The following is a 14,350-nucleotide window of genomic DNA, read 5'->3' as shown; positions in this document are numbered from 1 at the left end:
CTCATGATGCATACCCAACATTTCAGAGAATCTAGTATGCATCCGGGAACTTCTGCTTACTCAAACTCGCATACTAACTCAGAAAGTTAGTAGGAGTAGTAGGAGAAGTATGCGGTTTGGAACACAGCCTAAGTTAATGTTTAGAGTTGAGTGACCTCTTATATTCAGAAACTTTTCTAACCGTTTCACCTTCTACGAGCTGCTCTTTAGCTCCACTTGTGTTTCAGGAGAGTTTAAATCAGATGTTCGGCTTCGTTTGCAGCGCAGTCATACAAAGAAGACATTTCAATCGGTTACATCTGCATGAGAAACAAAGTGCACCCTCTTTCACTTCTAAGGGTTCACCAGGTCTCAAAATAGGGAACAACAAGCCGTGACCCAGTTTGTTTCTGCAGTTATTTCCAGCCTCACAGCTGTGGAGCCGTTTATTCTCCAGAAATAGGCTGCAAATCAGCAGCAAATCAGAGCTAAAGTGTAAATATTTGTCCTGATGTGGAGGATCAATGGATGCGGAGCGCTGGAAATACTCCAGCCTGGATGCCTGCAGTCGCCGTTTCACTGATAAAAGCAGACGTACGGTGGCCCTTTCCCATCCAGGACAGAGGTGGCAGGTGTCGCTCCAACCAGGACGTCAGCGTGCTGACAAACAACATTCCTGCAGGGAAACACAATCAGCGCCCCGGCTGGAAAGCTCATTACTTCCCCGTGCAAACACGCACCAGCGCACGCCGCACACGCAGCAGAATGTGTAGTGATGTCACGTAGTAGGTGAGTGGGTCACGGCAGCCGGGTTCCTGTCGGCCCAGAAACTCCAGAGAATGAGTGTTAATCAGAGCCGAGACGCCGCAGGCTGCCAGCAGACTGAGAGCGGTGATTGAAACATTAGGATTGTGTGTTTTCGTGTGTGCAGCTCCATGCGTGTCCTCAAAAAGCCAGATGCTTCCTCTGCTCTTTCTATGGCTGAATGTTCTGAGTGTTTACAGCCACAAAGAAGGGCTTCCTCCTGTTCACTTGCTGATGTCAATCATCAGCTCCGAAACACTGAGCAGAGTTTCTGAATCTGGTTTCTATGTTTTTAAGGGCTGGACGAGTTAACTCGTTATTATCGAGTTAACTCGTTAGTTATTTAACGCCGATAAATATTTTATAGCGCATCAACGCAGGTTTTATCATTTATTTTATTTTGTAAAAGTCTGTTGCTCACAGGCTTTTATTTTGTAAAAGTCTGCTGCTCAGAGGCTTTTATTTTTTAAAGGTCTGTTGCTCAGAGGCTTTTATTTTGTAAAAGTCTGTCGCTCACAGGCTTTTATTTTGTAAAAGTATGTTGCTCACAGGCTTTTATTATTGTAAAAGTTTGTTGCTCACAGGCTTTTATTATTGTAAAAGTCTGTTGCTCACAGGCTTTTATTTTGTAAAAGTATGTTGCTCACAGGCTTTTATTTTGTAAAAGTCTGTTGCTCACAGGCTTTTATTTTGTAAAAGTCTGTTGCTCACAGACTTTTATTTTGTAAAGGTCTGTTGCTCACAGGCTTTTATTTTGTAAAAGTCTGTTGCTCACAGGCTTTTATTTTGTAGAGGTATGTTGCTCAGAGGCTTTTATTTTGTAAAGGTCTGTTGCTCACAGGCTTTTATTTTGTAAAGGTCTGTTGCTCACAGGCTTTTATTTTGTAAAGGTCTGTTGCTTACAGGCTTTTATTTTGTAAAAGTCTGTTGCTCACAGGCTTTTATTTTGTAAAAGTCTGTTCCTCACAGGCTTTTATTTTGTAAAAGTCTGTTGCTCACAGGCTTTTATTTTGTAAAAGTCTGTTCCTCACAGGCTTTTATTTTGTAAAGGTCTGTTGCTCACAGGCTTTTATTTTGTAAAAGTCTGTTGCTCACAGGCTTTTATTTTGTAAAAGTCTGTTGCTCACAGGCTTTTATTATTGTAAAAGTTTGTTGCTCACAGGCTTTTATTATTGTAAAAGTCTGTTGCTCACAGGCTTTTATTTTGTAAAAGTATGTTGCTCACAGGCTTTTATTTTGTAAAAGTCTGTTGCTCACAGGCTTTTATTTTGTAAAAGTCTGTTGCTCACAGACTTTTATTTTGTAAAAGTCTGTTGCTCACAGGCTTTTATTTTGTAGAGGTATGTTGCTCAGAGGCTTTTATTTTGTAAAGGTCTGTTGCTCACAGGCTTTTAGTTTGTAAAGGTCTGTTGCTCACAGGCTTTTATTTTGTAAAAGTCTGTTGCTCACAGGCTTTTATTTTGTAAAAGTCTGTTGCTCACAGGCTTTTATTTTGTAAAGTCTGTTGCTCACAGGCTTTTATTTTGTAGAGGTATGTTGCTCAGAGGCTTTTATTTTGTAGAGGTATGTTGCTCAGAGGCTTTTATTTTGTAAAGGTCTGTTGCTCACAGGCTTTTATTTTGTAAAAGTCTGTTGCTCACAGGCTTTTATTCTGTAAAAGTCTGTTGCTCACAGGCTTTTATTTTGTAAAAGTCTGCTGCTGTCTGCTGTGGAACAGGAAAAGAAAGTAATCTTTGGATCCACCAAACATGGAGAAGGGTACGGAACTTTTACTCGGCCATTTTCATGTTAAAGTTCTTCCAGACGGCGGAGTCAACAGAACCAAAGTCATCTGTAAACTCTGCCAAGTTGAATTGTCTTCTCAGCGTAGTAGTTCCAGTCTAAAATATCACTTAAAGGCAAAACACACAACTGATAGCAGCAAGTCATTCAAGGAAACAGACAGTGGAGCGAGGCTTCTACATAAAAACTACAGAAAGATGCTGATGTTAAAAGTGTGTTTGCACAACAAATGTTATGGCACTTTCATTCATATGGCAGCACATTTAAAATAAAGCTAAATGCTAAAAGCTATGCACTACTTTTGGATTCATTTTTGGATTCTGCGTACAAATGAGATTAATCGTGATTAATCAGGGAAATCATGTGATTAATTAGATTAAACATTTTAATTGTTGCCCAGCCCTAATGTAGAGTTTTTTGACTTCACTTTTAGTGGTTTCCTGAACTGTCTCTGCCGGTAAGATCACCAGCGTTCAGAGCTGATTTTCCTCTTTGTCCTTTGAGTTCACAGACTTATCTGAATCATTTCATGATTTTATGAACTGTAGATTAATAAATACACTAATTCTTTTTAATTCATACATTTATGGCACCGCCCAACTTTTTTCTGTGGAAACACAGATTTCTGAAACATTTCTCGGTTTGGATGCTGAGCCGCTGGAAGGACTTCTGCTGGTAATTAAGATAATTTCTCTACATCTGTTTACATCCTGATGGTTAGGGTGCGTAACCATGGCAACAGGAAAGTTGTTAACCTGTTGGAGCAGCTAACTGAGCTAACAGCCGAGGTAATGGCTGCAACAAGACCTCTAATCAAGATGAGTTGAAGAGGGGACGTCTAGGATCCAAAGCGGGAACAAAATGGAGGAAAAGGAGGAGGAAGTTTAAACCATTTCTTCCTTTGATTGTCAGGGGAAATGTGAGATCTCAGCTCTAAGAGCTCTCTGCTCAACTCTAAGACTATCCGGGCAGACAGAGCGCTAACAGGAAAGGAGGAGGATCCTGTGTGTGACATCATCAGCTGAGCTGTTGCTAAGCAACAGAAACAACAGCCCCACCCACTGATGGAGACCTCTGAAGATTTCTACCACACCTTCCTCTCTGCTGCACTTCCGCTGGTTTATCTTTTATTCTGTTATCTGTAACAGCTGATCTCTGATAATAATTCATACTGCTGTGATATAATTTACCTCCAGGGGTTAATAAAGTTTAACTGAATTGAAATTAAAAACCTAAATCCACTCTGCAGGCAGGCAGGAGGTTAGGAGAAGTTAATTTACAACAAAACCTGTCCTGCTGAGGCGAGATGCCCAAGAAAACAGAAACCCTGAGAGCACCGAGGCAGGAAAGCTGGCACTCAGCAGAGAACAAAGGTGGCGATCTGGCACCCGAGGAAAACACTGTCAGTATTTTTCTGAAGAAAGAGACGACTGCAGCGATGCAGGTGTGTAAGCTGGAAGCCAGGACCTGCCAGATGCATAAAGTCGTGCGTACGCACAAAGGCAGAAATGTTCGTGCACGTTATTTTCCCCACATCTGATGTACTGATGTTCTCCAGTAAAAGTATCTTTCTGTTTCTCAAAGGTCCCATTTTCTGCAGAAATCCCTTTCCTCTCTCTGTCCGTACGACCCAAACAGAACAGAACAAACGTGAGTTTCTCGGTTGGGTTAGCCGTGCTCGCCGTGCTAGCCGCTGAGCGGCGTTGGCGCCCGGCCCGTCCTCAGCTGCGCTGCCAGGTGACGGAGGCCTGAGATGCTGCAGCGTTAGGATGTCCTGTCTCTTATCACTTCCTTTGGACTCCATTGTTCTCCGAGGCACCGGGAATGTTATTCTCCTTATTTTCCACATCAACTCTTTTTATTATCCACTATGAAATGTCACCTGCCGCACAGAGGCGCGAGGCCTTGACTTCTGATGTAAAACTGTGCGTCTGTCCGGTACCAGCGTTTGGCTGGTGGGCCGGTGGTCCGGATCAGACGTCTATAATGTTCGCTGCTCATCCGGAGAACACGGGGGTCTGCACCATCCTGTGTGAACAATGGAGCAGCTGCAGTTATTACGAGAGGCGCCAGGCTGCAGACCTGCACTGTCAGGACCCTTAGTTGCAGCCATGCACTGTGACGTCACCTGCACTGTCAGGACCCGAAGCGACAAGCGAGGCGCACGTATTTTTCGTTCCCCATTTGAACTGTGGAGACGACGAGGTGAGTAAAAGTCGAGTGAAAACAACTTTCTTTCATACGAAGAAACAGAAACAGTCTTTATTCCCCTTAACGTTACGTTGCACACTATATACTCTAAAGTTATATTAATTTTAAAGAATCAGGTTTTTTTTTAAACTTTTGGCTAGTCTTCAGCGTTGTTATCGTATCGATAGCAGACATCCCAAGTCTCCCGGAAGGTCCGGGAGTCTCCCTGATATTGATAGTTAATCACGGATGCCCGCGAGTCGGATAAAATATCCCGGATTTTAGACTATTCGAGGGAGTTTTTTTTGTTTTTTTTTTCAATGCGAGTGTGCAGGCAATAACTCGTGCACCATGCGCGTTTCGACTGCGCAGGCACGAGAGAGAGAGAGTGGTGTGGGGAGAGGTTGCTTGTGAAACCTGTACGTATCTGTCCAAAGCGACACTGTTCAACGAGCGCTCAGGGCGAATGCTTGTCAGAGGGCGGCGGCGGCGGGGGTTGGGGGTTAGGGGTGGGCTGGCCTTAAGTTGCTGGCCTTAAGTGTGTCTGTACGGGGGTGGGGGGCTCGATAAGCATCTCCCTGAAATGAGTTTTTGGAACTTGGGATGTCTGCGATAGTGCTCACTTGTATAATTTTGTTTGACTTATTACGACATTATTTGTCTCTTACAGATGCATATTTCAATAACTATATACTGTAAAGTTATATTAATTTTAAAGAATCAGGTTTTTTTACTTTTGGCTAGTCTTTAGCGTTGTTATCGTATCGATAGTGCAAATTTAAATGCGCCATTTATATATATATAATTTAGTTTTACTTATTACGACATTATTTGTCTCTTACAGATGCATATTTCAATAACAACCGCCGGCACTACGCCCAAAATCGAATGCTGCACGTCATGTTGCAAACTGTTTCACTGCCCTCTGTGCCTACAATTTAAACCAGCAAAAGCTGCAGAGCCACTTAGAGGCACATACATAAGGTGGCATTTTATGTAAAGGTAAGCATAATGTATTTGTCTGTTTGTTTGTACTCATAAGTATTAGCCAACGCTTCTAACTTCTGGCAGGTTGTGGTTTGGTTTGTAAAAGGGTAAAAGGAAAATGAAGGGAATGTAGGTTGCAGTGAAGAACATCTGACACCTCACTTTCTGTCTTTTAGAAACCTATCCCAGTCACTAAATCCTGGCAACTGGACAGAGAAAACTGGACTACAAATTCAGGTAAGAGTATAAAGTATGTATAATGCATGTATTCATATTAATAGTTGAGTACTCAGGAAGAAGAGCAGCAGGCAGAGGTCTCCAAGAGAGCCAGACTTGCTGATGTGGACACACCAGTGGAAGGCGTAAGCTTTTGCACAGTATCTATTGGTCAGATACTGTTGGTGTGGCAGCTATAGTACAGACATCTTTCTTTCTGTCTTTTCCACAGGACTCGGTTGAAGATCGCATTCTTCAAAATTGCAGACATGCAGCAGAGTGGGCTGAGGCCAACAAACCACTGTTGTCTGCCAGAGTGGACCTGCCTGACGTTCTGGGCATGGGGGAAGAGGAACAGGCAGAGGCTGCTCTACAGTATGGGAGGTTGTGGAACGAAGAACTGGACGAGGATGAAAGAGAAGCGATCCTGGAGCCTTTCAAAATGATATTTCACAATATTAACGACATGTTGATATTTGTGAACAGGTAGTCGACAAAAACAAAGATTTTCTGTCATATTGAAATGAAATGATAATGAAATAGCAGTGACTTACTCTATAGTACACAATAAAATGTACAATATAGGCCTATGGCATCTTGTGAGATGTTGCTTATGAATATGAGCCTAAGAGAAAATGTGTGCACTGACCAAACAAAAGTTTACAATACAAATAAAAACAATAGACCGGGAATTGATAGATTTTATGTCGTACTGTTAACTAATTAATTAATTTGTGAGGACCTCTTGAAAAATATAGCGTTTAAAATCGTTTAAAAACACGTGCTTCCGATACACACGCTTTTATTTTGAAAGGCTTCGAATCAACTTCCGGTCCTCACAGTGCACTTCCGGTCCTCACAGTGCAGGTGACGGTCTGCAACAGGGTCCTGACAGTGCAGGTCTGTGGGTCCTGACAGCGCAGGTCTGTGGGTCCTGACAGCGCAGGTCTGTGGGTCCTGACAGTGCAGGTCTGCAGCCAGACGCCTCTCGTTGACACCGAGCTTTAGGTCAGGACTCTTCTGCAGAAGGCACACAAAGTATTCTGTTAGTGAAATAAAACAGAACGGTCATCTTTAGACGGAAACAACATGTTTTTGATGATACCTGGAGACCTTTTCTAAGTTTTCTAAGACATGATGCTAATGTTGGTAACTTGCTCCAGTAGAATGTCTGTGTGATACCGTATAATGTTCTGAGAAACTCATTAGCGCTGTAACTGTTTTCAGTACATACATTTAAAAACTATGTATTAGTATATATTTATGCATTTATCTCTATTTCTATGTTTTATTTTTATTTCATTTATTTATTTACTTATTTACTTATTGCTTTTTTGCTTTATTTTCATCTTATTTTTTAGAGTTTTAACATGTTTTTCTTATACTTATTTGGTGGGGGGGGAGGAAAAGTTTGCTTTGTTGCATGTATTAATGCCTTGTTTGACTTGATGTAATTTGCAAACAAAAACTAATAAACACATGCATAAAAAAAGAACAGCCATCTTTTAATGAATGTAAAAGAATTGCATCATTCGAACCTTAGAATTAGATTTTAAAAAAGTTTATAAAACTGAAGATTTTACTTGAATTTGAGACGGAACCACAAGACTCCTGGAACATTGGGCCTCACGCAAGAACCGTTCGTACGCACAGATTTGTTCTTAAAGGACCATTTCGGTCGTTTACAACATCCAGCTGTATTGCCCACTCTACCCATGATTTAGCCATAGCAAAGACGCAAAAAAACGTCATCCGACCCTGACAGTGTTGCTTGCACGGAGATGTCGGACTGACAACATAGCCATGGGGGCATCGATTTATATTGTGTTTTAAACGCTATTTTTATACCTCTTCTACAGCTCCAAACAACATAACACTTACGTGGTAGTGAGTAGAGGGTCCCTAAAGCCAAACCGAAGTGTCCCGAAGTCTTCATGTGGTCGGATAGAGAGTCCAGAATGAATTTAATCAAGCCAGCACCTGCTCTCAATCAGAGCTCTTCCGTCAACAGGAGGCTACCTCACGCGAGACATCACGTCACGTGAGTCCGTAGGAGTTGATTGCCGAGTGTGGAGTAACACGCTCTGGAAAGTCACAATTTCGTTGCCGTTCTTTTTACAAACATAGTCCAGTATTTCTTTCAAAAGTGAAATGAAGTTGTATGCAACAGCAAAGCCTAGCTTACTAACAGGTTGGAATTTGGAAATGTCACGTGACGTGAAACGCACACGCCGTCGTGTCTGGCTCAGTGCACTCACCTCGAATAATTTCACCGCCTTCTCCAGGATTGAACGCATCGTAACAATAAAGTGTCCTGAGCTGAGGAAATAAAACTGATGGCTGATGGTAAATGGTTATTTATTGCAAAAGAAAAGTAATACTATTAAAAAAAAACTAGAAAAAAAATGTGACAGAAACCACAGTTAACCAAAGCCATCACACAGAATATTTAAGCATCATATCTGCCATTTTACCTCAGGTTCAGATCAGGTTTCACACTGGAATAATTGGAAAGTCAGTCTTAATTTAGTCCCTTTTCCTGTGCCATACCTCTATCAGTGTGGGGAGCGGTTCCAAACGGGACATTTCTACTGGAATGCCCCCCAGAGGTGAGCTTTCTGAGCCCCCCACCTGCTCTAACAGTTTAATTCAGCCTCACAGAAGATCTGCTGTCTGACCTACATCTGTGTTTATCTTGGCCACCGCAGCTCCTTCTCCACCCACTCTCTGCTTATCTGCCCGATGGGTGAGTCAACAAACAACCCCCCCCCAACCTCCCCCCCTTTGATGCCAGCGTTAGGACCCAAACTGAGAGTCTAATTAAGGCCGAAGCAGCGACTCTAAAACATGAGATCTGATGATTACAGTAGGTGTGGTCCAGCCTCCATCAGCACGCATCGCTCCGCCTGCAGTAAACAGCGCTCACACACGTGCACACACATGCACTGACTCACACACGTGCACACACATGCACGGACATCCATGATGCTATTTTCAGCCCAAGCAGAGTTTCCCCGAAGAAACTGAAGGAAAAAGGAGTCAAACTGACTGTTCAGAAGTTAGGAAACTTTTTATTATTGGCTGTGTGAAATGGACTCATTTTAACTGATTAGATCTGACTGGACGATGATATGAATATATATAAATATATATTTATTAGGATGAATTGGATCAAAGGGGCCTGAGGTTTGATGCTGAGTGAAATTTATTCTAAAAGGAGGAAAGAACCAGTTAGGAAGAAAAGAAAGAGGAGAAGAAGAAAAACAATGAGAAAAGGGAAGAAAAGAAGGGGAGTGAGAAGGAAAAGCAAAAAGATGAAGAAGGAGGAGAAAAAAGGGAAATTAAATGACTAATTATCAATTAGTCATTCTTTTCTCTTTACTCATCAGTCCCTCGTTCCTGAATCATCTTTAAACAGCTTCCCTTTTATTCATCATCACAGCTGGATGGAACTGATCAGCTGATCCAACATGGCAGTGGAAGTTGGCTGGACTCTGCTGCTGAAGTGGAGAAAACGGGAGTCTGTCAGAGTCTGTCAGAGTAACGGAGGTCTCCCGTCCTCAGCACATCCTGCTGCTTCTGAAGCAGGAAAACGTCTGGAGATAATCTAAAGATAGACTCAAGTTTCTGGGCTCCAGCTGATAAAAACTGTTGGTGTGAAACAGATTCAACAGAATGAGTCCTGAGCGCACTGGAGTGCCACCATCTGACCTTTGACCCGAAATGTTCTGGAAATGAAACCGGTGTTCTGGTGTGAGGTCGGGTTCATTTTTCAGTTTACTCATCAACTTAACTCCTGATTAAATAAACTTTAATGCAGTTATTCAAGATTCAACTCCACAGAAGTTCTTCTTCTATGGTGGCCACACTGGCCTGAGAGAGTTGAGACCGGCCAGGTGGATACATGGGGGGGGGGGGGCGACAGGTTCCCAATAACCAGGTAACTTAACTAATAATTTAAGGTAATTTAACTTTAAAATAGTAGCCTGGAAAACCAGCGCCAACTGCTGGACGGCAAAATGTTTTGCCTGCGGTTGGGTCTGGCCTCGATCCACTTGTCATTTTGAAAATACTGCCCTGAATCTGGCAGATGGCAACTAAACCAATCACAACGCAGAGATGTGTTTTGAATCAACGTGGGCAGGCCAGAGGGTTCTGGTGCGGGGTTTTGAGGGAGTGACGACAGAGCAGTGCGACGTTGGGCAGTGGAAGCGAACATAGACAAGCGAAAGCACAACAAGAAAGATGGCGGCAGCAATGGAACAGTGCTCGTTTGATTCAGCCTTGGCACACAGCCATTATAACGAACAGCCTTGCCACTCTGAATTAAGCCCCATTGTACCGGCTTTTTGGCTGCAGTTCCACCAGAATTCCACTGGGGGCGTCGGTGGAGACCAGAATTAATGGGGCCCAATGGAGCTAGATGCTACAAATGGTCAGTTTCACCTAAGTCTCCTCAAGAGCGCTCAGATTTGAATGTAGTTTCTGAGAGCTCAACATGGGTTTCAAGTAAAAAATCTACTGAACGAGTACATATATCGCTTTGATTTCTTACTGGTTGGCTTCTTGTTGTCCACAACGCGCTAGCATTGTGCTAATGACAGCTGGTCGACCCGCTATGTATGACGTCATATACACTTCAAATCCTTTTTTTAAGCAAATGAGTGGCTCTAAAAATCTAAAACTCAGCCATGGGTATTTTCTAAACACCCTCTTTCGAAAACAACATTCGAATTACTAGAGAAAAAATTATATCTTGAGATAAGGGCACGAAAGGGCGTATAGCTCCATAGGACTCCATTCATTCTGGTCTCCAAAATTGGGCGCCCCACGTGGAAAGAGGGTGGAACTGCAACCAAAATCGCCTCGTTGGAAACCGGAAATGCACCGTGAGTGGCGTATCTGTCCTATTATAGAATCTGTGCTTGGCATCAGTTTTGGAAGAGTCCCCTCCCACCAAAGCTATCTGTCGCGCTTACTACGTCACAGTCAGTTGCGCTGATTGGTCAGAGCGTTGGCCTATAGGCACAGACGCGGTTTGAAAGACAACGGGTTGTGCTCATCAACAATGTTCCGTTGTATCCATTGATCGGTGCCAGACTAAATTAGACATCCAATCCATTTAGGCTGGTTTATCAGGCTATTAAAATAGGGCTGGGCGAGTATACTCGTTATTGTCCCGTTAACTCATTAATTATTTAACGCCGATAAGTATTTTATCGGGCATTAACGCAGGTTTTATTTACTTATTAATAAATAAATATTCATATATATAATATTTATATATTAATAAATATATATTAATAAATAAATATATAAAACTTTATTTATTTATTTTTTCCAAAATTAAAAAAAACATTTTTGCAGAGAGAGGGGGAACAACACGCAGCACAGGGGATGAGGAACCGGGTCGGCTGCAGCGAGGCTTCTACATAAAAACTACAGAAAGATGCTGATGTTAAAAGTGTGTTTGCACAACAAATGTTATGGCACTTTCATTCATATGGCAGCACATTTAAAATAAAGCTAAATGCTAAAAGCTATACACTACTTTTGGATTCATTTTTGGATTCTGCGTACAAATGCGATTAATCGTGATTAATCAGGGAAATCATGTGATTAATTAGGTTAAACATTTTAATCGTTGCCCAGCCCTAATATAAAAGCCAGAAAACTCGTGAGATGAAAAACAAAAAGCAGGTTTCTGCTCCGCTGCTCTGAATTACAGGAAACATCCACTCATGCTGCTCCAAAACGCGTAAACACTCCGTGCGTAATGCGCGTGAGAGGGGGCCGCCGCCCCTCTTTGGCTGACAGAGACGCACTCGCTGCTGATTGGCCCACAGTTGGCCGGTTTTTGCTGTGATAAACGCGGAGCCCCGCGCGCTCCGCAGCCACTCAGAGCAGAAGCAGCGCGAGGACCCCCACCTGCCCCACTTTTACTTTTCTCCTTTTTCGTATTCTTGTTTAATTTGCTCCATTTTTTTTGTCCCTTGTTTTTTGTCTCCTCCAATCTTTTTTTTTCTTAACTCATCACTCGTTTCCCCTCCTGTGTCCTCTCTACAACCAAGTCAATTGCCCACCTGCCCCAGAAGGAGCCATGCTGGCCGCGTGCCTGGAGGTGCTGGGCCTGGCGCTGTGCGTCGCGGGCTCGCTGCTGGTGATGGTGGCCTGCGGGCTGCCCATGTGGAAGGTCACCGCCTTCATCGACTCCAACATCGTGGTGGCGCAGACCATGTGGGACGGGCTGTGGATGTCGTGCGTGGTGCAGAGCACGGGCCAGATGCAGTGCAAGATCCACGACTCCGTGCTGGCGCTGACGCAGGACCTGCAGACGGCGCGCGCGCTCACCGTCGTGTCCGCGGTGCTGGGCGTGGTGGCGCTGACGGTGACGGTGGCCGGCGCGCAGTGCACCAACTGCCTGCGGGACGAGGCGGTGAAGGCGAAGGTGGTGCACGCCGGCGGGGTGCTGTACATCCTCAGCGGGCTGTTCGTGCTGGTGCCGCTCTGCTGGATGGCCAACAACATCATCGTGGACTTCCACAACCCGCAGGTGCCCCCGTCCAAGAAGCGCGAGATCGGCGCGGCCATCTACGTGGGCTGGGCCGCCACCGCGCTGCTGCTGTTCGGCGGCAGCCTGCTGTGCTGCTCCTTCTCCCAGGGGGTCCGGGGCTCCTACCCCATCAAGTACGCGCCCACCAAGACCATCACGACCAACGGGGAGTTCGACAAGAAGCACTACGTATAAACTGAGGCTGCGCTTTCCCCGCGGGGACGTTTGGATTTGGGTTCCAGGTGCCGACATCTCCAAAGACGCTGCGTCTTTACGCGTCGGTGGATCAGCAGCGCTGCTTCCATTACCAGCTCCCGCTGTAAAACACGCGCAACTGTCACCGAACTGAGTGTAAATTTGAGCTTTTCTGAAGCTCCCAAAGGGGTTTAATCCGGTTTTAGGAGCAAATCCAACAGTTCTGATTAGAAATGATCTGTAAACAGAGGCTGAGATTTGCGCTCTGAGCGCGTTTCTGTTGTAAATAGTTCTTTGGACTCATTCCCACGCTCCGATGTGCACTCATGTTGTGATCAAAGGAGCGAATTTGCATCTGAATGCATGTACAGTGTTTTGTACTTCCTGTCATTTTATACAGACTTTTTTTTATCTAATAAAGAAAGAAGAAACAAACCTTCATCTGTCTGTTATTTATTCCAGGAGAAAAGTTCTTAATGAGGGAAACCTGATGGGACAGTTTACAGAAGAAAGGATGGAATCAGGAGCCTGTTTCAGCTCATAGTTGTATGTGTTATAGTCAGAAATATTACGAGTTTATAAGATAGCAATAAAACTATCATTTATGGGTTTTTAAGAGAGAAAATCTGCAAACACAAACCAAACTAACCAATCTTAATTCTACTAAATTAAACATGTTTCCATAAATTTATGTTTAATTATCTTTCCACAGAGAAATCTTAAAGTGGAATCTATTCACAAACATTTCTACATCTTTATACATGTTAAAAAGGGTCTTATTTAAGGGAAACAACATATTTACTTTGTCTTGTTTGGCTGTTAAACCACCTCAGATTATCAGAATGTCCAGAAATTTATTTACTTTATAAAGTAATGACTGTTACAGGAACTCGCTGAACAGTTGGGAGATGTAACGCCACTTCAGGCAGAACAATCAAAGTTTAATCTCAATCTACATTTTGACTTCCAACAATTAAACAGCATTTATATATCAGCTCCACTAAGGAACAGAGAGCTGCACGGTGCAGGAGAAGTGATGTTAACCAGGAACAGATCATCTGCAGAGTTACTGAAACATCTGAAAACAAACTGTCCGGTCCAACATCAACCGGCACCGGCTGTTTTCGGTTCGAATCCTTTAAACTCGCTGCAGCTGGTTCCAGTCCCGCATCGGACGGCCCTGTGCTGCATGTCGTTCCCCCTCTCTCTGCCTCCTGCTTCCTGTCTTTCTGAACTTTCCATTAAAGGCACAAAAGCCCTCAAAAGATTTTACATTACATTAATGCGCAATAAAATATTTATCGGCGTTAAATAATTAGCGAGTTAACGCGATAATAACGAGTTAACTCGCCCAGCCTTAGTTGTATTACCACTTTTCCTCAGAGAGGCTCTGATCTTGGTTTAATGAGGCTCAGCAGGGATGAAAGCCGAGTTATGTTTACAGAAAAGTGGACATAAAACATTTAAATCAGATCAGTGAATAATCAGGATTATTATTCTGGTCATAATCATCCAAACTGTCAGAGAAACACGTTTCAGTGTGAGCGCTGCACATGCGCAGCGCATACACACGAGTTTGCTGCTGAGCAGGCCACAAAAATGTAGAGCGGGTCTGGAAAGCAAAGAGGTAAACTGCTGTATCTC

General features: G+C 43.5%; 1 protein-coding gene and 1 long non-coding RNA gene across 2 annotated transcripts; one reads left to right on the top strand and one right to left on the bottom strand.

Moving 5' to 3' along the window:
* Nucleotides 1-6,590: 6,590 nt before the first annotated feature.
* Nucleotides 6,591-8,620, bottom strand: LOC142372545 (uncharacterized). The gene is made up of 3 exons (XR_012768266.1): nucleotides 8,217-8,620; nucleotides 7,840-8,042; nucleotides 6,591-6,978 (listed from the first exon to the last, which is right to left on the bottom strand). It is a non-coding gene; the product is annotated as an uncharacterized LOC142372545 (long non-coding RNA).
* Nucleotides 8,621-11,822: 3,202 nt separating this feature from the next.
* On the top strand, nucleotides 11,823-13,141 carry cldn5b (claudin 5b). The gene has a single exon (XM_075455501.1). The coding sequence runs from the start codon at nucleotides 12,059-12,061 to the stop codon at nucleotides 12,704-12,706; it is 648 nt and encodes a 215-aa protein (XP_075311616.1). The 5' UTR covers nucleotides 11,823-12,058; the 3' UTR covers nucleotides 12,707-13,141.
* Nucleotides 13,142-14,350: the final 1,209 nt, after the last annotated feature.

Source organism: Odontesthes bonariensis, chromosome 22 (assembly GCF_027942865.1).
Source record: "Odontesthes bonariensis isolate fOdoBon6 chromosome 22, fOdoBon6.hap1, whole genome shotgun sequence".
NCBI classification, from domain to species: domain Eukaryota; kingdom Metazoa; phylum Chordata; class Actinopteri; order Atheriniformes; family Atherinopsidae; genus Odontesthes; species Odontesthes bonariensis.
The sequence above is the reverse complement of the archived record's forward strand: the minus strand, read 5'-3'. Positions and strand labels throughout refer to the sequence as shown.